Source organism: Octodon degus, unplaced genomic scaffold (assembly GCF_000260255.1).
Source record: "Octodon degus isolate 3935 unplaced genomic scaffold, OctDeg1.0 scaffold00026, whole genome shotgun sequence".
In the NCBI taxonomy this organism is placed as follows: domain Eukaryota; kingdom Metazoa; phylum Chordata; class Mammalia; order Rodentia; family Octodontidae; genus Octodon; species Octodon degus.
Genome location: NW_004524602.1, coordinates 8,881,235 through 8,904,816, shown reverse-complemented (window position 1 = coordinate 8,904,816; position 23,582 = coordinate 8,881,235). Strand labels below are relative to the sequence as shown.

The window sequence follows — 23,582 nt, the reverse complement described above, 5'->3', positions numbered from 1 at the left end:
GCTTTAGACCATTGAGCCATCTCCCCGGCCCCTTCTTTTATTTATTTATTTATTTGGCAGAACCAGGGATTGAACTCAGGCCCTACACACTTGCCAGGGAAGTGCTTATTCTAGTGAGCCATCTCCCCGGCCCCCAGCCCCTTCTTTTAAAAATTTATTTTATTTATTTATTTATGTGTGTGTGTGGCCAGCTCAGCCCACCAGGGAGCGGGGCTGACTGGCGTGTGGTGCTGGGGGATTGAACCGCGGTCCCTGTGCTTTGCTAAGCTTACTCCAAGTAGGTGCTTTAGACCACTGAGCCATTTCACCAGCCCCTAAATACATTTACTAGAAAAGGACAAATTTGAATTTACTTGAAATACACAAAACAAAAGCAATTCGTGCTTTGTAATTATTACTCACATCTTATTATTAAGCAGCTCCATTTCTTGTCAGAAACAGAGGAAAAATACATGTACATCCAAGGGATAAAAAAATCAAATTCATCCTCCCCTAGACAATCAATCAAAACTGACAGCCCCTTAACATACAATTTGTAGGGCACTGTAGTTTTCAAGGGGAAGTAGTCTATCACATGGGCTGGAAGCTTTTGTAGTTTTAACATTTGATGAAGAAGCATCTGGTGCATTGGAAAAGTACTAGCCGTAACTCAGGAATAAAATAATTAGTATTATTTTTTTCTGGTATTCCTTTTTCTTTAGACCTAAATGTTAACAGATGCCAAGATTTGTAATAAGTATAATGAAATTAGTTATAGATTTGTATTTCAATGAATTCAGTTGTTTATATCTATGCAAAATAGTATTCAAAGTTGAGGATCACATTTTAGAGTCTGGCAATGCTTTTGGCATTAAAAGATCTTTTTTCCATTCCTCCTCCAAAACAAACAAAAACCCAGAAATCTTAGCTCTTCTCAGAGTAGTTTAACTGGTAGCAGATATAATGTAATAGAGTGAGGAAAGATTGCAGAAATTTGTATTATGAAGGGAATCTAATCATTTTAGCTCAGTTAACTTGATTTTTATGTTTTAAGCAGAAATTGGAATTTATATGAAGTGGTGTCAGAAAGCTCTTTGCATTTATAAATGCTCACTCCTGCAAGTTAAAACCCTGGTTCATAATTCCCACTTTGGGTCTGGGGAGCCACTTTTCAATCATTTCTCTCTGCTAATTTTGGTGTCACCCTCATTTCTTTTTAAACGATTCATTTTGAGCAAATTTGTAAATGGCCCTGATGTGTTCTACAATTTAGTCAATTACTGTTTCAGCCTGCAAGCCTCCTGGGGAACGGAACATACATGGCCTGAAGGTACGAATTTCAATAATTGTTTCAGTAAAGTTAGATGGATTTGTAATGCTGTGTTCCACTTATTGAAATGTCAAATAAAACTGCACTTTCTCAAGCTCTGACAAGCGATCTTTTTAATTTTTTTTTTAAATGGGAGGTGGAGGGGGATTTGTCTGTAGAATTTGCCCAATATGTGTGTAAATTTGGATACTGGGTCTTGGTATGGTACTTTTAATTATTTGGAATTGTTTGGTTGGTCAGTTTCTTTGGGATGGTCATAGATAACTGGTCTCCTGAAAGATTTATTTGAGTGAGATTATAGTCTTCATTTCAGTGATTAATTAATCATGTAAGTATATTGCACGCAGAATAAGCCCCTCTTCTTTTGACATGTTTATGCTAGAAACATATATCTGGTTAATGTCTTTTCATTGTTCTGTGTATTGTGAAGTCTGGATGTCTGCTTAAAGTCTGGATGTCAGCTGAAGAAAAACTGGCTATTTTATTAGGCTCAAATATTTTATAATCAGTCATCAGACCTCATTTTTTAGAGAGTAGGAAACAGTCTCTAGTGTTCTGTTTGCTTTTAGAGCTGGGGGAGGATATGATACCTTGAAGCTCGCTACTAAACCCTAGTTGTATTCTCAGTGTAGTATTGTGAGCATGTTGTCTGAATCTGTGCTCTAGATGTGAGTTCCACTTTCCATTTATCTCACCTTTTCAGCACTGCCTAAGCTTTTGAGTAATGACAGGGATAGAGGATTACATAATATTCGGATTGTACAGTTCTGTAACCTATATACTCAATAGGCTCCAACCGTAGGTCTGTCTAGCAACAAGCTAATTAACCTTCATAGCGAAATGAGAAATGGGTAGCAAATTATAGGTTAATTAGAACTGTGTCCTCAGAACACAGGACTGATCAAGATTCTCTCTGTACTTATAGGTGAATACCCGGGCTGGACCCTCTCAACACACCAGCCCTGCAGTGTTGGATTCACTCCCAAGCAATAGGTGAGAGCCAGCAAGTGAGAGTGGGTGGGCAGGTGACCTGTGGGATGACCAGCTGGTGTGTGTGTGGCTAAAAGGAAGCAAGTAGATTCACACTGGTAACTGAAGAGCCAGCACTGAACCAGAGCCCCTTCCTGTCCATATTGAGCTTCGCCAGGTTCAGACTTAGGAGCTGCCTCTTTCAGGTTTCTACTTCTTCCTTGCTGCCTCTTCCTCCCTGTTACTCTGGGCTCTGTCCCAGTGGCTTCACTGCAGTAATTTAAAGTCTCTCCTCTGAGTCCCTCCCTTTGCTTTCCAGTCCCCCCCACCCCAGGTCATTTCCCTGGCTGCAGTGTCGTGGCAGCCAGCTATCTGCCCCTTAGCTTTCCTGCTTTGAAACATGGCTCACACATTCATTCCTCCTCAGGCAGCATGGATCATCTGCCTGGTGGGGGGGGGGGAGCGGCAGGGCTTTAGTTCTCTGAAGTAGAGCTTTGTATCCTCTCTCTCTGCTGCTGGCACGTGAGCCAGGGCCCCGCAGAGTGTGGGGCAGAGGCCCACTCAGCACCCCATCTTTCGGAAGGCAGAGCATTTCAGAAATGGTGTTGTCCATACAAGACTTGACTGCAAACCTGGGGAAGAGCAAAGGCTGTGCCTGGTGTTTTAGATCAGATGTCATTATGATATAAAGAACAAAATGGAATTGCAAAGATGGTAAGATGGAGAGGTAGGATAACTTGTTAGGTTGCTCACATTCATTGGAATAGCCCATGAGAATGAGTGTGAATATTTAAAAATGATCATGTGCAAGTTGTTATAAGATCATTGCATTGGCTAGCTGTTCAGAGACCACCTGATAAGTCAATGGTCTTTAGCTGTTTGTCTGTGGTGTCTTTGTTTAGGGATGCGATAGCTTCCCAGATTGTAATGATCTTCTGCTATAGTAGTGGTTCCTCTCACAGGAGGAATGGTATTTGAAAAAGACCAACAGCTGACTTTAATGTGCCACCCTAGGTTGGCCATGTTCTTTGCTCCAGGTTGCTGACTACTAATAGGTATTGAGTGTTCTTACTCAATAGGTGGGGTCTGGTGCCCTAGGAATCCAGTGTGCCAGTTATCCTGACGTTTGCCATCTGATGGGCACTTGATGGTTAGTCTGGTGAAGGGGGCAGGCTGGATACCAAGAGAAATGACCCTAGACAGGGATTGGATTGATTTAGAGTGGGTGCTTGGGGAAGGGTCCCTTAGAGCTGTTTCTGGCTAGACCTAAGGGTCATGCACAAGGTAGGGCCATGCAGTGGAGAAAGAGCCCAGCATGCATGTAAGGAGCCAGTTGGGCAGGGAGAGCTGCCGCGCTGGGGCAGGAGATGGGGTATAGGCAGGAGGGCTGGCCTTTGCCCTCCTTTGCCAGGGAGCCCAGTAGATAGCTTGGCAGCAACATGACAGGGCTGGCCTGTTTTATCAGACCCTCTGCCTGGGTGCAGAGGAGTAAGAGAAGCACCCCTTCTCCTGTCCTGTTTGATGCTTAAGGCCCCATTCCTTGCCAGACAGGCATCAGGCCTTTCTGCACATCCCTGGGGCAGGAGGCACTTTCTCAGCCAAGGCAGCCCTCATTTTCATTTCACGACATCTTAGAAGGTCCTCTGTGCACTGAAATTTGTCTCCCTTTAGTGCCGACTTGTAAAGATTTAGTTTAGTCCTCAGAAGATATCAGTTCCCTCCTGCAGATCATGGCTCTTCCCATCGTCTTTCCAGCAAGCACATTTCTCCTGGGCCTCCCTTCCTCAGCACCACCAGGTACACACACACACAACACACACACACACACACACACACACACACACACCCTGTTACTCTTTCCAGGAAACTTGCCTGTTGCCTTTCACTTCTTCCTGACATCTTGTGCTTTCCGAGAGGCCCCAAGTCCGTCCGTGCACCAGTGTCCTATTGCTGCACAGCTGTCCCAAGCTGTCCTGTTCACTACTACCCCTGCCTCCCGGTAGCATCCTTCCTCCATCCTTACCCCATTCCAGCCCCTCCTCCACATGCTGCAGGAGTGATCTTGCCAATTGTATTCATAACTTTTCCTTACTATAATTAAATCTAGAGGCAGCTGACTTTATGAAGTTAGAAGGACTTTTTAGCTCATAGTTTTGGAGGCTGAAAGTCCAGATGGTGCCGCACACTCTGGTGGCCCCCTGGGCTCGGTCACCTCCTTGTAGATCGCAGTGGTGGGAGCACATGCAGGAGCGAGTGGTCAGTCCTTTGTAGGGCACAGCCTCACTAGACCCAACGGCCTCCTACCGTTTCAAGGTCTACCTCCTTGCATAGGCGTGTGGCAAATGAGTCAAGTCCAAGCCACGGTGATAACACCCAGGTGGGAGCCCTCATCCCCTGTTAAGGCCGGTCATGCTCTTTGTGCCCCACAGTGAAGGGAAACCCACAGGCGGTGAGCTGTGGCCTCTCCCGTTGGGTGCTTGCTTCACTGCAGCCTGGTTCTGAGTGCCAGCGCCCTGCGTGGACCAGGTCCTCTCACTATTGAGCCTGCGCATCTGTTGCCTCTCTTTCCCGTCTGCTTCCTTTTCTCGTCCACACCTTTAACTTCAGCCTGCCTAGTCTTGGCTGTCTTTGTGGACCATGTTAACTTCTTTTAAAAGCTGCCCCAGTTACCAGCCACTCATCTCCTATAGCAGGAAGCCCGTCTGTGATTCCCGTGACTGCCTCATGCTTCCACTTGGAGTAGCAGTGAACACATTGTACATTGTCACCTCTAGAAGCTTCTGTGCTCTTTGAGGGCAGTGATGACAGCATGTTTGTTGTTAAGACTCAGTTCTTGCCATGAAGCATGGCACAAAGGGGATGGATGGATGGATGGATGGATGGATGCATGAATGTGTACTGTACCTATAGTACCTTTACATTTCACCTCTGGATTGACCTTCCCAACTTGTTCAGCTTTTATTCTTTGGATATCTTGAAGCTTCTATTTTTGTGCCACACACAGGTTATAGTTAGATGACATTTAAAGTTTAAAATGCTTTCCAAAGTGATTTTTTGATAGTTCAGGTCACTATGACCATATAGATTAATGAAATATCAAGTAACCTAAGTTACGAAGAAATTTCTGGAATACAAAATGATTTTTTTTTTTTTTTTTGGCTTTGTTTTTTTGTTCAGTTTTTTGTTTTTTTTGTTTTGTTTTTTGGTGCTAGGGATTAAACCCAGAGGCCCCACACATGCTAACTAACTATGCAGTCACTTACCACTGAACCATACCACCATCTCCACAAAATTCTTTTAAAACATCAGATTAAGGTGATAGACACATATTGGCATAATGAATGAAATCAGTTTTCTTTTATTACTCTCTTTGCCTCAGGTGAATGGCTGTTTATTAAACTAATCTTACTTGGTGATCCATGATTAATAAGTTCACATTCCATTACCAAGGCAAGTCCTTGCCTACACGGTTTCACTTTCTCCTGTAAAATTGGGATGATTAAATCTTCCATCTATCCACTTCTGGTATTAGTAAGATTGATGAAGCTGAGTTAAGGAACCATGTTTTGTTACTTGGATGAAAGGCATTTGTAAATGCCATGAATCAAAGTGTTACAATTTTAGGTTTATCACATAACGGAATGTCTGTGCAGCAACAGTGCCCAGGCTTTGTTTGGTTGTGACTTTACAATAACTGGAACTATCAAATTGGGAGTCATTTATAGACTGCGGTGAGGTCTGGGAAAGGCTCCCTATACTAGGATTTTAGTATTTTCCAGGAAAAAAGCTGTGTGTTTATGTAAAAGATAGACTTTGAGTAAGGTTTCTATATCAGTTTTATCTATATAAATTAGACATAATAATGGTATCCAAGGACTGTAGTTATTATATAAATTTGGGTAATAAATAGCATTTAGCACAATACTTAGCACTTGTCATCACTTAATAACTAGTAGTTGTTATCATTGTGTTAGCTGGACTGATTTTAGGCATTGTTTACTGTTTGGTCTATTTTTCCACTTTGGTCTCATTCTAGAGCACTCTTAACTACCAGTCTAGTGCATGGAGTCTTAGACTTGGGAGAATATAGATTATTGAAGTCTACGCCTTTGGGTGAGATCATATCTTCTAAAACCTAGGAACACAGAGACTGAGACTCCATGGTCTGTTGGGACTAGATTATGCAGACATTTAAGAAGTATTTACAAAGAAGAGTAATCACAACTTGAAATAAACATATATTCTCAGAGTTTGAGAAGCCTGAGATTTTCTCAAATGTGGTACATTAGAGGTGTTAGATGGAATACATGTGTATTCACCTGAGGTCCTGAGACCTTTTGCTTTCTGATATTTTCATGATCCTTATGTCTTATTGTTACTATGATAACTGCTACAATACAATAACAGTCAGACCAGTGATCATTTAAAGGTATGATCATAAAGTAAAGTAAATATTTAATTTGCAAAATTTATTACGGTAAAAGATAGCTTGCCATTAATCTCACCTTAAAACACTGTCACCAAACACACTAATCCCATCCTTCTTGTCAGTTCCTGAACAGTCCTGGAAATCCTCTTTCTTGAGTTTCTTTAGTTTTGCTATTGTGGCTGCCTTGGTATCCTGAATCAGTTCCAGAGTATTTACCTTCTGTGCTCATTTTGACTTTGGGGAAGAGCCAGAAGTTGCGTGGTTTCAGGTCCAGTGAATGCAGTGGGTGAAGGCACACTGTGATGTTTTTTTGACAGAAATTGCCACAAATGTAAAGTGTAAACTGCTTCAAAAGCAGCAAGAATGATGGACTAAGTATGTTGGAAGATGGGGGAGTATTTTGAGGAAGATTAATAGCAGTGAGTCTTTTATTGTAATACATTTTAAATTGAAACATTCACTGTATTTTTTTTTTAATCACACTTAAATTGAGTACTCAGTACCTGCTAAGTCCCTGGCAAGGTTCAAGTGTGAAAGGGAATAGAATTGGAATATATAGAGTTAGATGTGGTCTGTCTTCTCAGGGGCTGCCACTCTTGGGGGAAGACATGGTAGAGAGAAAGACATTTACATTAGTAATTAATACAAGGGAGAGAGCTAATGTGATAGATAGGTAGAGGGCTACAATAGCAAGGTTAAGAAAATAGTTATCAGGCTTTACATGTCAATTAGCACATCAGTGGGGGCAGGTGCTCTTTTGGATACTGTGCTACTACAGTATGTTAGCTTTCAGTTACTGAAGCAAATACCTGTTGGCTTACAGCTCTGGAGGTTTCAGTCCATGGTCAGTTGGCTTCACTGTGCTTGACTCATGCGACCAGGTAGCCTGTGGCGGCATGAGTGTGTGATGGAGGAAGTTACTCACTTTATGGTGGCAAGAAGCAGAGAGACCAGTCCCACAATCCCCACTGAAAAGTATGCCCGCTGTAACTAAAAATGTCCCACCAGGCCCTATCTTAAAATTTCCACCACTTTCTAGTAATGCCAGTCTGGGTCACCAAACCCTTAATACTTGGGCTTTAAGGGGACACAAAAGCCATATGTTCAGAGAACAATTCCATGTCCCCTAGTAGTACTGAGCACTGAGTCTCATACCCATAAGACACAGTACTGTTTTGTAATATTTAATTCTCCTGGCTACCCTATAAAGTTAATATTCTCCTCATTTTGTGGAAAAATGCAATTGAAGTTCTGAGAGGATAAGTAACTTGCCCCAGATCACACAGCTGTTGAGAACCAGAATTTATTTCTATAATCCATGTACTTCCCAGGAAGTTGAATTGTAACTTTTAATTGTAGTAAAATACCAGGACTGAAGCCATCTGTTTTGTCTTTTGAGCTTTCTTATTTTTGTTTGCTGTGAACATTGTGAAAGTGCATTGTTAAATATTTTATGTTTAGCAGATGATAGTGTCTACATAGAATTGCCACTGAAAGGCTACCCAAAGGCAGCAGAACTAATGGCCAAAATGTCACTGCGGTGGTCCATAAAATACTCTAGCTTCCTCTTGACTGTAGGCTTCCTTATTACTGTGGAATACTAATGGGGTTTCAGTCACATCATTAATAACTTTGGTGTTCAGTCAGTTACTTTGGAAAAGGGTCTTCTGCAGAGAGGAGTGTAGTCCATGCCTATACCCGAAAGCAAAGGTATATTTTAGTGTGGTGTTCAGAAGTGTTTATGATCTTGCCATTACTAAAAATTATGTCTTTCCTTTTCAGCTTAAAGAAGTCCTCTGCTGAATTGAAAAAAATATTAGCCAATGGCCAGGTAGGTATTATTACCTATTAAGATTTTCAAATAATAATATCTTATTATTACCCAATTTTTTAATCCATGAACTTATTAACAATGAAGAGTGTGAATTTCTTCTTGTCATAAATGAGTAACATGGCTTAATTTGATTGGCAGGACAATTTACAGCCTGTTTTTCAAACTGCGCTAATGGCTTTCATTCCCAGCAGATTGAAGGACCATGCGCACACCCCACTGCCATCTCTGTCTAAAAAGTTAATCAGTTCTGAACAAGTGTGTCAACCCGTGGGTTGCTGAAATGGCCCTGCCTTCTGAGGCAACTGTTTCTTTCATTATCTTTGGGAAGAGAGGGAAAAACTGTTACCTTCTTACCTTAGCTCCATCTTTTGTCTTGAAACTAACACTGGCTTTGTAGGGGACCAGGGGAACAACAGACCTTTGACACATAAAATCTCTGGGGTCCCAGAGACCTTGGTTCGCCTGGTCGACAGGCTGTCTAAAGCCAGATGACCTAACTCAGCCAGTGAGGGGCAAACAGGCCTGCAGGCCAGTTATTTCTCACTAATTTTGATTCAAGTAAATGGCCACGTCTGAAATAGTATAGTGCTTTTAAACATACACTGGTAAATTAAGCTACCTACCGGGTCTTCAATTCTTCACTAGCAACATAAATGTGTTTTAATGTTTGTTATAGTGGAAGCCCTTTGATAGCCTTGGAGGCAGGCGCCTGTCCATTGCGATCAAGCCTGCCTATTAGGCTCTATTGACTGAGACATCTGTGTCACTGCAAATAAAAGACTCTTATTGATTTTCTTAACTGCTGTTCACTTCCCGTCCATGTTTCGAAGGCTGAAATCTTAATTATCTCAGATGCTTATTCAGTGCCTTCACACGCTGACCTCTCCAAGCCTCATTGGCATTTCATGAATCAAGTACTTGTAGTGGAGCATGTCAAGAAGACAAAGCTGGGTCCTCATGCTTGTCCTTTAATATCACCTGTAACATTGTGGCCTAATAGACGTGTGTTCCTTGAAATAGTGGCTGTGCTTCTGGAAGCCTGCTTACTTATCACACAGGCCTTTAGATCCAGTTAGAAAAAATTAAGTCCATCTGGTTCTTTTTTTTTTTTTTTTTTGTATCCTAGGGAAGGGTCTACAGGGTGTTCAGGGTCTCACTACTAGATTGGACTCGTAGTGATCTGCCTGTTTGTAGCCTCCCAAGAGCTGGGATTACAGGCGCGGCCACCATGCTCAGTCTCAATTCCTGTCTCAGTGTGTCCCGGGGGCAGGGCCGGCAGGCAGGCCCAGGAATCGAACCCCAGGCCCGTGTGCCTGCTTGCAGGTGCTTTAATCCACTGAACTATTTAGCCAGCCCTAAAATGTTTTAACTTCATGTACTAGGTTCTTTTTTTTTCTTTTTTGTGGTACCAGGGATTGAACTCGGGACCTTGTCCTTGCCAGGCAGGCACTTACGCAGCTGAGCTCTCTCCCTGGCCCCATCTGGTTCTGACAGCTGATCGTCATTCAATGTGTGTGAATTCTAGTCTTTAGCTATCCTCCATACAGCTGAGAGACTCTGGTGTGAGGTGTACAATCTTGGTAATCTCAAAATTTAGGTCATTTATGTATTTGTCTGTCTGCCTGTCTGTCTATGGGTATGTTATACTGGGGATTGATCCCAGGGCCTCATGAATTCTAGGCATGTGCTCTACCACTTAGCTACATCCACAGTCCCCAAATCCATGATAGTATTTATTTAATACTTTTATCTTTAAGCATTTAAGTGTCTGTTGAGATTGAGGTCCACATCCATATGTCCCAGTGCCTACAATTTAAGCACAAGCAATGTGAAGGAAAACCTGACTAAAAGCAGAAATATCGAGCTGAGGATATTTATGTATCTTCAGCACGCTTGCATTCTAGTTACTAATTGTAATTTATGTACAAGTCACTTGTGTTCTTTGGCTGGAAAATATATTTCAAAATTGACATAAATTAAGAAGCTTTAACTACATTTGTTCAACCCAGGCAATGGAAAATAACCTGTCATAGATTCTTCTTTCAGAAATGAAAAACATTTTCTTTCCACTGCAAAAAAAAAAAAAGAAAAAAAAGAAAAAGAAAAGCCTTCTGAAATGTTTTGACAACAAACCCAATACCATAAATATCTCTGGTCTCAGTTATGAGGTTCTCTGTGGTAGGAGATTGTCGTGGCAATGATTTTTGACACTTAAAGATTGTTTATTGCTTTCCCTTGGGAGTGTGCTAACCTGACATTGAACAGTGTGGCATTTTCTCTCTTTTAAGGATAAGCTTTTTATTATTATTGCTATTACTGTTATTACTATTTACTTTTGCTCAAAAAACAAAACAGAAAACCCCTATCTTTGGAAGCTTTCAAAATACCTCCTTCTACAAATTCCTCAACTAGTGCTATGGAGTAACTAAACCATGGTGAGACCCCGGTGCGGTGAGGTGCGTGTGTGACGTGGGTGTCGATACACTCCCGGGCTGCACACTGACACCACTTGATGTGGAAGATGTAAGTCACATTTAACGATACTTTAACACTTGAGCATAGTTTTTTATTTTAGTGGTTTATGCTTTCAAGCATTAATAATGATTTGCCTTTCCACTAGCCTCCACTTAGATTTAATAAGGAATTCATATTAATCATTAAAAGAAAGGGACATGATTCTTCAAGATAATCAAATATTGACAGGTTAGAAATAGCTTTCTGCCTGGGTTCATTGATATAGGTTATGTGATATAAATATTTATTTCTTTTCTGTCACTCAGAGTAAATGCCACCAATTGATTCAGCATTGATATAGTGTCAACAGTTCATAAGAAACATTTGACTGGCTTGTGTTTTCCGATTAGTCTCGGCTCTATAAAGTGGGATTTACTAAATCTCTCCAATTGTCTGCTCATAGAGTGTGACTGCTTTCTGAAACCGTTATTGCTTCGATTTGTGAAGCAAAGGTCTAGTGATAGCACTGGTTTCTATCAGACCCTTCCATATAAAATAAGGGCTAATTGAGCATTTTTATTTTAATGATTTATGGGCGATAGGTACTGATTCTTCTTAACAAAGGCAGATAATAAAGAACATTTTCTTTGCTGATCCATAATTGAATTCCATTTCATTTTTCCCATTAATCTCATTAATACATTCGATCAGCACTGTTTTGAAAGTTTAACATGTAGCATTTAGACTGGAGACTTTGTTTTCCTGGTATCATTTTATAATGGAGGGTTCCATTTCTCTTGCTTCAAAAAATACATCAGAAGGTATTTTTGGCATGTTTTATGAGAACTATAAATCAGTCTCACAGCTCTGTTCGCTGGGTATTTTTTTCCCACTTAGGTCCAGTGTGGTATTATCTGTTTAACATTGGCCCTGGGTTTAGAACTGGTTAGAAATAGCATGTAGTATCAATTTAAGCGGTTTAAAAAGTATGCAGTCATTCCAAGGTTGTGTAACTTTGACCTTCCTGTCTTTAATGGTGTTTTTTTTTCCTGTCTTTTATATTTTGTAGTAGAGGGTGATAGTATTTTCCTATTTTAAGTCAAGTATAGATATGCTATGAAGTCACAGATCTAGAACTAGTTCTGGTCCTGCTGCATCTTTAGCTGTTATTTAGAAAAGCTAAAATACTTTTAAAAATCTGTTTGAATTTAGATCAAAGGGGTAAAGAATGGGAAGTACAGCAGTACCTCAGTTCATGAATTCAGTTCTCTTCATTCTACTTGCAAGCCAGACTGGACAAGAACTGAATCAAGTTTCTTTATAAGGTTGATTTTGAACCTAACCATTATGTTTGATTCAATTCTCATCCAACTCAGTTTGCAACCAGGATGGTGGAAAGAGTTGGGCTCGTGAAGTACCAATGTAGATATCTACTGTAAAATTAGAATTAAAAGCCCAGTCATCACCAGTACATAATATTCTTAGATTTTAGTGGCTCACTTTAGATCCCGTAGGATGACTGAAACACAGCTGAGACTGTGAAACTCGGAGCTTCACAGTGCCCTCCTCCACCCCGTAGATGCAGCCTCCCTGCCCAGGCTGGCTGCTTTCTCCCCTGCGGCCCTGGTCCTGCTCCTCCTGCAGCAGAGGCAGAGACCCCACAAGTCAGGTCTTCAGGTCACTGGCTGTGTTGGCAGCTGGCAGGAAGCAATTGTAAATCATGGCTTTTACTTTTTTCTCCTCACTCACATGTAGTATTCTGCTTTTTGTTAGCTTTTTTTTTTTTTTTTTTCTTTTAGCCTATACAGGAATCCTGACCTACATTTAAAAACTCTATGGTATCCTTAATGAATAAGGAACAAACTATTTCACCTCTTTTCAATATAAAAAGCTGTATAGTTTTTAAAACATTTCTCTTAAAAGTAAACATCATTGCAATGAAAGGGTTTTTATTCGTGAGTACCTTCCACGAGATGGGCTGCCTTCCTGGGAGTTGTGGCTCTGGACAGAGGGGAATGATAGGATGCCTTGAAGTGGGTGTGTGGAAGGACTCAGTCTAGTTTTTCTTTCATTCTTTTCTTTTAATGTATTTGGTGCAGGGTCTCCCTACACAGCTTGGACTTGTAGTGATCTCCCTGTTTTCAGCCTCTTCAGCGCTAGGGTTACAGACATGCACCACCACACCTGGTCTTGGTGGCCTGCTCAGTGCGCCTGGGGGGTAGGGCTGTCTCTACATGTAGCGCTGGGGATCGAACCTTGGTCCCTGAGTTTGCCTAGCTGGCGCTTAGGCCACTGAGCTATCTCATTGGCCCTCTTTTTTTTTTTTTTTTTCTTGCTACAAAGTTCAGATTGACCTCGAACTCACAATTAACCCAGGCTGGCTTTGAACTCATGGCAGTCTTCCTGCTTCAGCCTCCTGAGCAGTGGGCTTCTAGAAATGGTCCACCATGCCTGCTAGTCAAGACTAGTTGTTATGATGTTATACAACCTAACTAGGTAGACTAGTGGTCATAAAATACTGAAAAGTGGTGATTTTTTGATACTTGATCCTATCTATAGTATTTAAATGCAGTATTTAATAGACTTATAAAGTCCCTCTTATTTCATAATAAGCACAGTTCCTTTGCTTCTGTGCTCATCAGCTAAAAACAGCAAAAATATTACTAGCTATTTGTTAATTCCTGTAGTGATTTTTTTTTATAGCTAGGCAATTAAAATAGCACATTTTGGGCTGGGGAGATAGCTCAGTAGAATAAGTGCCTGCCTGGCAAGTGCAGGTCCTGACTTTAATCCCCAGTACCGCAAAAAAAAAAAAAAAGCACATTTCGATCAGATAGTGTTTCAAATGTTTCTTAAGTAATCAGTTCTGAGCTCTTAATTTTCCTTTAAAAGATACTTACTGGGCTGGCCAGATAGCTCAGCGGATTAAAGCATCTGCTTAGGCAGACACAGGGGTTGGGGTTCTATCCCTGGCCTGCCACAAGGCCCCACCCTAGGGGCACGCTGAGAAGGTGAGTGAGACTGGGCGAGGTGGCGTGCGCCTGTAATCCCAGCGCTTGGGAGGCTGAAAACAGGAGGATCATTGTGAGTCCAGTCTGTGTAGTGAGACCCTGTAGACCCTGTACTAAATACATTAAAAAAAAAAAATACTTATTACACAGGTATGGTAGTGCACACCTATAGACCTAGCACTTTGAAGGCTGAGGCATGAGGATTATTTGAGCCCAGAAGCTCAAGACCAGCCTAGAAATCATAGCTAGAACCCATCACTTTTTTTTTTTAATCATGAGAAGTACATATATATAAAGAAAATTCAGATAAACAAAAAAGGAAAAGAAGCTCATGCCTTGTAATACAGAAATGCCTTCATCTTTTTTTTAATGCATAGTGTCTTACAGTGACCTGTTTCTAGAACTTTCTCTTCAAAACAACTTTTACCTTTAGGTGAATCTTGTAGTCTTCCTTATTATACATTTCATTCCGTATTTCTGCGTGGGTGTCTTTCCCTTTTTGAATTTGCTTATGCAGTGCTCAACACTTACGTGCTTACTCATGCAGCAAACATTTGTCCCTACCCTACTCCTCCACTCCTGGTCCTCACCACCCCACGGTGTGAATGTGAATACCTACCCTCTTGGGTGATGATGGGCCTAGATGCCACCCACATACGTGACCATAAACTGGCCCTGCAGAGCTGGGCCCTGTGTCCCTGTGTCCCTGTACCTGCCTCCTGCGCAGCCTTATTTCTCTGTGCCACTAGGTCAGGATCTGGCGCCTAAGTGAAATTTCTCTCCTAGAAGTGTACTTCAGGACCCAATGAGGGTGCAATTTGTTAGGCAAGATAATGGTACAGATTAGGTCATTGGAGACATGTTTGCCTAACTTACAGAAATCTTCTTGAAGATTGGCCTGGTTGCCTCTTTATATCTGCAAACAGATAGAGCTCTTCACGTTCCTTTTATTGATCAAAGTAAACTAACAATTCTGCTAGAGCCACATCTCCAGTCTCTTGAAGCGCTGGCTTTCTCCGTGCCATGTCTTTTATACAGGTTACAAGTTGACTGTGGTTTTTTCTCGATTAGAGATGTAAAAATAGTGAAGAACAGAATTTTCCTCAAATAAGAAAGTAATTGCCAGTTTTTCTGTCATTTTTTCTTTGACCTTAAATATAGTAATTAGCTGATTATAAATTGCATCCAGTAGCTGTGCTGCAGTTAAATTGGGTGCTGAATTGGCCTTTTCATATTCACCTGTCGATGCTCTTTTAGGGATCGGTAAAGGGTTCCTTGGAAAGGACCTGTTTCTGTTGCCTGCACTGTACCCCTAATTATCATAGCTCTCTGAACCTTCAGCTTCAGAAAAATATAGAAGAAAAGTATTTCCCTTGGCAAATGAAGCCTGGCTTTTTTAATTGGTGGAATTTTAAAGTAGAGCAAATATTTAAAGCTTTACTATAATGATCTGAGAGCAAACTATTTCTTTTTTCAAGTGATGTTGAATTAAAAACTCTATCCTTTTCTGCCCATGCAAGGCAGTGCAATTCCCTGGAAATTGATTTTTTTTTTTTTTAAAGGGCTTACTATGGCTTTTCCCAAGCTTTCACTATATGGAAAATAACACTTCTATTAAATCTATTTAGTGAATAAAGTTAGCAGTTAATTTTAAAGCAACTGAACCAGTGTTTTAAAAAATAACTGAATGTATCACATACAGTCTGATTAATCTAAAGTCGTTTGATAAATGATTATTTAGGGAATTCTGTAAAAATACCTAAAACAGTACTTTGTAGGTGCTGACGTAATTCACCATCTAGTCATGATAAAAATGAGGGTAGGGAGACCCTGTAGACCCTGTACTAGATACATTAAAAAAAATGAAGGTAGCATTTTTGGTATAATAGGTTTTATAGAATCTTAGAAAATTGCATGCTGGGGTTTTTGTTGTTGTTTTTGTGGAACCGGGGATTGAACTCAGGCCCTTGCACTTGCCAGGGAAGCGCTTCTCCTACTGAGCTGTCTCCCTGGCCCCTGCATGCTGTTTTATATATTAATTATGAAATGACTGCTTCATAAAAACTACATGTCTCTGTGTAGTTTTCCCTTTATGCATGGTGATGCTTGGCTGCATATACATTTATCTGCCATTTTTGCATCAGAATAGTATGATTCCTGCACAGCTAAGGCTGTGTAGAAGTTTACCATTTTCAAAGAAAAATTCTTTCTCTTGTAGGAAAAGGATAAGCATTATTCAGATAATCGGCTAAATGCTAATGATAGGGTCACCTGAGGACTTTGCAGGGGCCGATGTATTTACAGATCATGCGTTGAAGTCCTGGCTGTTGTCTGTGTATGTTTGTTGTCTTTCCAAATTTGACTTTGCTTATGCGCGGTGCTCGCTGTTTGTTCCTGGTTTTATGCAGTACCAGAGACTGTTTTCTTATCAGTCTGTCTGACCTGACCCTTGTGAGCTATGTTATATCATTCCATTTTGACACCTTTTATCAAACTTTAATGAAATGACCCAGGCAAACAAATTGTCATTAAACTTTCCATCACTTTGTCCCTTGGTATCGTCTTTTATAAATTGGACAGCAAATGTTGTATTGATCTTCTCGTTCTTGCAGCTGAACTTGAAATGACCCAGACTGCTTGTTGTTTATGGCCCCGAGTTGCTTTTCCTTGACATTTCCATCCACGGCATGACACCCTTTCTGTTTTTCTTTCTTTCTTGTGGAGATGAATGAACAAGACATATGCAATCAAGACACCCTTGGTCATGGCAACGGAGGCACGGTCTACAAGTGAGTAGTCAATCTTGTTTGGACTTCTGTCCACTTTCGCCATGTGCTGGGGATCCACGGACTCCACAGCAAAGATTTTTAAATGCCCACCAGCGCTCAGGCTTTATCTCCATGTTTGATGCCACAAGGTGTCTTCTGTTTTCTTAGGAATTGCTTGAAAAGTGCATTTATATTGCCTTTTTAATATTTCCAAGTCTGCATCTCCCATGGGTGAGTGGTTAATAGTCCACCATTAGCAAGTGTACCTTTAACTGGCCTGAAGTTTAATGCACATTTTTCTTTGCTCTTTCACACTAATATTATTTTTTTTAACTTGTCAGCACCATGTGCTGGTCCCTTGCCCATTGACAGTTATGCCCAGTGGAAGCCAAACCTTATAAATACCATTGCTTTGCCCTGTGTTGACACTCTAAGTTATTAAAAAGCCTTCTTCCTGTTGTATTTCTCTCTCTCCTCACCTTACTCCCCTGAGAGAATTTCTGCACATTGATAAATATGTTAAAGTTATAAAACTCTCCCAAATTCCAGTTGTAGTGATCTTACCCTAAAGGAGAGTTCATTTTCATATTAAAAAATGCTAACCATAAAAAATAGTTCTCTCAACAGGGAAGTCTTTCTCAAGCAGTAGTGCAAAGTTTAAAATACATAATGTAATATCTGGTACTTAATAGTCTGCAATGGTGTATGAAAAATATTCCACTAGGAATTAAAAAATCCATACTCTGTGAGAAAGCCTTGAGGGAGTAATAAAGCTTTCCTTCAGAGAGCTGTTTTCCATATATATGCTAGCCCTGCATCACGTTGTGATCGTGTTTCTTACCGTAGTTATTTTGGCATTGATATTAATCTGTAGTTTCAGGGTTGCAAAATAATTTATTTTCTAATTGGTTACTAATGTTCTTAGAATTTTAAGTTCTGATTAGCCATGTGAATATAGATAAAAATTGCCCTGTTGTCATTTAGCCATGAAGGGTCATACCCTGAAATCCCAGAACACCCTTTATCTATCCATGTAGCCTTGGCAGAGGATTCAGTTTCTTGAGGCTAAAAGCTCCTTCAAAGCCGACTGGTACGCCCATATATCCAGCACTGTGGGCTGCTCTGAACGAGTATAAGTCCTTGCTCCTAAAAATAGTCCTTTAAGAATTCATGTCCACATATTTGGAATTCTTTTCCCTGTACTTGAGATCATGAAGAGTTGGCTTGAAAGTGAAGTCCTTCTACCTTGAGAACACAGAGAAATCTTCTATACCAGCCTGGGGTCTTCCCTGGGGTGCTGGAGGCCTGAGGGGTCCAAGTTCTGAGGCTGCTATACCCCCGCCCTTCCCTTCTAGGACGCCCTTCCTCTCAGCCTCTTCCTCCTTACCCTTCCCGGACTTGGACTTCTTACCCAGTTCTGAAGTTTCCTCAGAGGGAAATCCGAAGGTACACACGCGCTCCATTTTGTTTCTTGTGCAAGCTCTCTGAAAGGAGCAGTTTCAAGGCTTTAACCCTTCTTTTGAATGCTACTTTGCTAGCAGCCAAATATAATAAAACAGGAGGGATTTCTAACAGCTCTTTGGATTCCTTTTATTGGCTTCAAATAGAATCCAGAAACATTTCTTTAGACTCCTGATTTCATTTATTATTTCACTGACTGTTTAGTTTTGTATTTCTTAATTGAAAATCTATTATGAATTTACTGTCCTGATATTCCAGAGGGGAAGGAACGTGAGACCTCCAAACCCCAGTAGATAACTTTTATTAGACGTAATATCCTAGATTCTAAAAGGGTTATTTGTCTTTTCTTTTTGTGCTGAGGATCAAATTCTGGCCCGTGTTCATGCTGAACATGTGCTGTACCACTGTGCTATGACCCCCGCATAGATGTTAAAATTTTAATCCTCTATCAAGTTAAAACAACGGTGTATATAAGAGATAGAATAAAGATAAGTAGAAATAGCATGCTCATTTCCCAAGGAAAAATTACAATGTGAAATTACATTTTGGTTTGGTTTTTTTTTGAGCCAACATCTCACTGTGTCGTCCAGGCTGTCCTTGAATTCACTGTGTAGCCTAGGTTGTCCTTAAACTCACAGCAATCCTCCTGCCTCAGCCTCCTAAGTGCTGCAATTACAGGTATTTACCATCATGCCCTGCCTTAAAATTACTTTTAATTGTGGTGAGATGTATGTTAAATAAAATTTACCATCTTAACAATTTTTAAGTGTACAGTTTGGTGGCGTTAAGTGCTTGTAGCATTATACAACTGTCAACACTGTTTATCTCAGGAACTCTTTACTTTGTATCACTCTGTACCCACTGAATAGTAACTCCCAATTTGTACCTTTTTATTTTGTGTTTAGCTGAGAAACATGGCTAAAACTTCTTTCATTAGGACCATAGTTTCAAAAGGAATTCTCTCCCACATGTGCTTAGAACTTGGTCTTTCATTTACTAGTTTACATTGGCAGTTCACTTAGCTACCATTATTGGTGCGCAATATGAGTGTTGTATGATTAGCGTGATTTGGACAGTGGTTGCTTACAGAAGGTACGTAGCAATATCATAATTTTAGTACTTTATATAGTAGAGAGCTCATAAAAAAGAGAATAGTCATTTATTTGATGGCCTATGTAATTATGTTTTTGTTTTTGTTTTGAAATGGGATCCTCCTATGTTGCCTACATTGACTTCGAGCTTCTGGCATAAGTGATGCTGTTCTGTTCAGAGTTGGGGTGTGTAGCACTCACTGTGCACCTAATGAATAAGGAAAAAGACTGTGAATATATTGAAATGCATAACCCCTGGTTATCGATCACGGGGCTTCATTTCTGCCCAGGCTTCCATTCGTGGTGGAGTTTTTATCTCTGGCTTTCAGTTTATTACAAAGAAATGGTATAATCATCACAAAATGAAAATCCACTTTACTGAAGTCTTCATAAAACACTGTTTGATGTGTTATGATTGGGTTGCTCCTACACTAAGTTTACCTTAATGGTGTTGACTATAAAAATTGTGGTTTTTCAAACAAAAATGATTACGTTGGAGGCTATGCTACATAAACTAGATGAAGAAAATATTGGAAAATCCACTCATTGGTAACAAAACTGCCTAATGGGCTTATTTAATTTTTTTCTTATAAAGTATAATAAAGCTAATAAGTGCAAAACAAAACTTTAATATTTCAGTCTTATTCCACTTGATGGGACATTGCAAGGCATATGCTGTTATGTGTAATTGCAGTATATATTATTTAATAGTTGGTAAACTCTCATTGTGCGAGTCTAGATGTTTTCCGCCGTTACGTAGTATGAAGTTTTGGCCCTGAACATTCAAACCAAGTGGTAACGTGGATTCTGTGCTGTCCCCTCCTGACCTGCTGTGCTGTGCTAGAGACCTAAGCAGGTGATTTTGAACAGGCATATCTTGGATTACTAATTTGTGCTAAATGGATCATACAAGAAGTATTTTAAACTAATGTACAGCTGAAGTATAGGAAGAAGGAAAGTTTAGGAAAAGTAAATGGGTATATTTTCATTATTATTCCATTTTACAAAGTGCTAGAAGTTTATTTAGAAAAAAATTCAGGAAAGTCACATGTTCTATTTGTCCCTGAGAGGTTCACCGTGAATTTTTAAAACCAAGAAAGTAGAAACACAGTGTGTTGTCATTAAATATGGGGCTCTAAAATTGAATCCTGCATCTGCCACCAACTGGTTATATGACCTTTGGCAAGTTACTTAATATCTTCTTCCTCAGTTTTCCCAGCTGTACATAGGGATAGTGATAATGTTTGTCTTAAGAAGTTCTTGTGAGGTTAGATGAGATGGTTCATAAAAGGTTTCACACTGTGACAGATACCAAGTGTTAGCGACGAATAATGTTAGAATGAATAATGGAAAAATTGTTCAGACCTTGTATCTTCTACCCTTAGTTGGCCAGGGGATGCTTTTGGGGAGCATTAATAAACACTTCATAGAACAAAGTTGTGAATTAACTTTGTAAAATTATATATTTCTATTATTATTATATATAATTCTGTTTTCTCATATTGTCTGATTGTGTCATGAGATTTGTATTTTATCTTGTATATTATCATACATGTACAGTTCTCTAAAAGCTTCATAGTATTTTTTCTTTTATCAAAATTTATTTTCCAATTAGTATAGAACAGCGGGTACAATGTAGACCCCACTTACCCTGATGGGCCTGAGGATCGGGTTGTGTTGCCATACTGGGGCCGGGCCAGAACGCTGTGCAACATCCCTTTTCTTTTTACTCTCTCCTTTTCCCTAGGCCAGTGATGGCAACCTTTTAAAACTTCAGTGGTAACAAACAGCCAGCAGCGACACGCATGCCATAGGTGCGCCACACCGCCCTAGTTGTTCTTTTTATGCAGACTATCCTGTGTTTCCTTGCATTTTCTGGTCTGTGCAGTAGAATCAGGTCTTGACTCCTGCTGGCTAAAATGAGCAAATAGGGGTTCTCAGTTAATGTTAGTAGGGCTCTTGAGTTGGGTTCTCACTGTATTCAGAAAGTTTTAGAGGCTATTCCCAGAAGAATGGGAATTTCCAAGAACTACATTTCGAAGATGCATTTTCTTATAAATGTTAAAACCTTGAGAATTTAGCATCCGCTGGTCCTGCGCGCTGTTGTGGTCTGCGTCCTCTTGGGTTATACGTCACGCTGAAGTGGAGATACCCGGCAGGCGCAGCTACTTGGAAAGTGTTGCGATTCCACACTTGGTCACCGTGCTTCCTGGGCACATTGCTTGATGGAGTCTCTCCAGTTTTGAGTTTAGAAATGAAGTAATATGTAACCTTAGGATTAAACTCTGCTAAATTGGCCAATAGTCACTGAAGAATCATCTTTTATTTTTTTCCTCAATGCAGATTATTCAAGCCGGGACAGTGTTTTGACCAAGTATTCTAGTTTTCATGCATTGAAACACTAGTGCATTTTCTACTTCTTGCTCTGTCCTATGGTAGTGAAGGATCCAGTGTCAGCCTTCGGTAAGATTTTCTGTGATATAATGGGTGGCATGTATTCTGCCCAGCTGGTTTTTTTTTTTTTAATAGAATCTATCTTTCTTTCTTTCTTTCTTTCTTTCTTTCTTTCTTTCTTTCTTTCTTTCTTTTTTTTGGTGAAACCAGGGATTGAACTCAGGCCCTTGCACTTGCCAGGCAGGCACTTACTCTACTGAGCCATCTCCCCAGCCCATCAACTGATATTTTAAAGATGAGATGTATGCCTTTAAGAATTATCTAGAGACAATTAGAAGAATTAATAAGCTTCAGAAATATTAGTTTCTTCCTTTCTGTTGTCTTTTTTTTTTTTCTGGTACTGGGGATCAAATCTAGGGGTGCCGTGCCACAGACCTGGCACCCCAATCCATCCATCCATTCATCCATTTATTTTTATTATTTTATTTTATTTTTTGGCAGAACCAGGGATTGAACTCAGGCTCTTGTGCTTGCCAGGCAAGCGCTTATTCTTCTGAGTCATCTCCCTGGCCCCAACAATTGAGCTAATGGGCCTGCCGCCCATCCACTTATTTATTTATTTGTTTATTTATTTTGACATAAGATCTTGTTAAATTGCTCTGCTGGAACTTGACCTTGGGCTCTGCTTCAGCCTCACTCAGTGCTGGGATTATAGGCTTGTGCCACCATGCCTGGCTTTGTCTTGCCTATTATAAGTGACATTTATTGGGTAGTACACTGGGGTCAGTCCATGGACATGGTAACTGAGATTGTCCAAAATGCTCCATTGTGAGCATTTGACTGGAGTGATATGACTGGAGAGGCCGACTAAACACAAATTGTGTTTGGAGGCTAGCAGTATATTCACTCATCCTAGTGATGTGATTTATTTGATGAGAATTCAAGCTCTGATGGTCATTTATATAAAATGAGAAATTATATGAGTTATCTAATTAAATCTTATTCCATGAGTAAAATATTTCAAGGTAAGGGTTTCCTAAAGAACGTAATAAGAACTGTTGGGGTTTTTTGTTACTTGTTTTCTGAGACAAGGTCTCACTGTATAGTGTAAGCTGGCCTTGAACTTGCTTATGTAGCCCAGGCTGGCCTCGAACTCATAGCGACCCTCCTGCCTCAGCCTCTCCAGTTCCTGGGATTATAGGTGTGTTCCACCATCCTCAGCCATCAGAACTATTCTTGATGGTGGAAATATAGTCATATGTCAAATGATACCATTTTGGTCAGTGGTGGACCATATATACAACAGTGGTTCACCAGATTATGTTGCCTGGTAATGTTGTGGCCATCTTCATGTGCATACGTGCTGTGATGTTTGCACGATGACCAGGTAGGCTGAGGTCACCTTTCTCAGAACATGTCCTGTCATTGAGCAAAGTGCAACTGTGTTGAGAGCACAAAGTACCCCGGAGACTTGCTTCCTTTTTTACCACCAGGCCTGAAGGTATCAGACCAAAACAGCTGACAGTGGCCTGGGCCCAGTTTCACTAGTGGCTGTGTCAGGGCCCCACTCCTTTGTGTTTTTTCCTTGACATGGATCTGATACTTAAGAAGAGTTTTTAAATGGTTTAGACACTGACTCGAGTGCTAAGGTGATTGTTTGATTTATTTTGACTTTAAATTTCCAATCAAATGAAGAACCTTTTCCTTGCAGCCAAGATCGTATTTTAAACAAGCAAACAAGGCATCATCTTAATGTAAAATTAAATACTTGTATATGACTGGATTGCATTATAGTATCATGTGACAAGCAAAGATATTAATGTTTTCAGAAAATCAATGAATATTTGTCAAATAAAATTAAT

General features: G+C 40.3%; 1 protein-coding gene across 3 annotated transcripts in view; it reads left to right on the top strand.

Annotated features, from left to right (window-relative positions):
* The window catches only part of Map2k5 (mitogen-activated protein kinase kinase 5), a 278,062-nt gene that overhangs the window by 46,720 nt on the left and 207,760 nt on the right, over window positions 1–23,582 (top strand). For all 3 annotated transcript variants that reach the window (XM_023712674.1, XM_004628792.2, XM_004628790.2), the window contains exons 5-8: window positions 1,269–1,309; window positions 2,235–2,302; window positions 8,490–8,538; window positions 16,731–16,795. In XM_023712674.1, coding sequence (XP_023568442.1) covers window positions 1,269–1,309; window positions 2,235–2,302; window positions 8,490–8,538; window positions 16,731–16,795 — 223 coding nt within the window. The remainder of the gene's footprint in view (window positions 1–1,268; window positions 1,310–2,234; window positions 2,303–8,489; window positions 8,539–16,730; window positions 16,796–23,582) is intronic.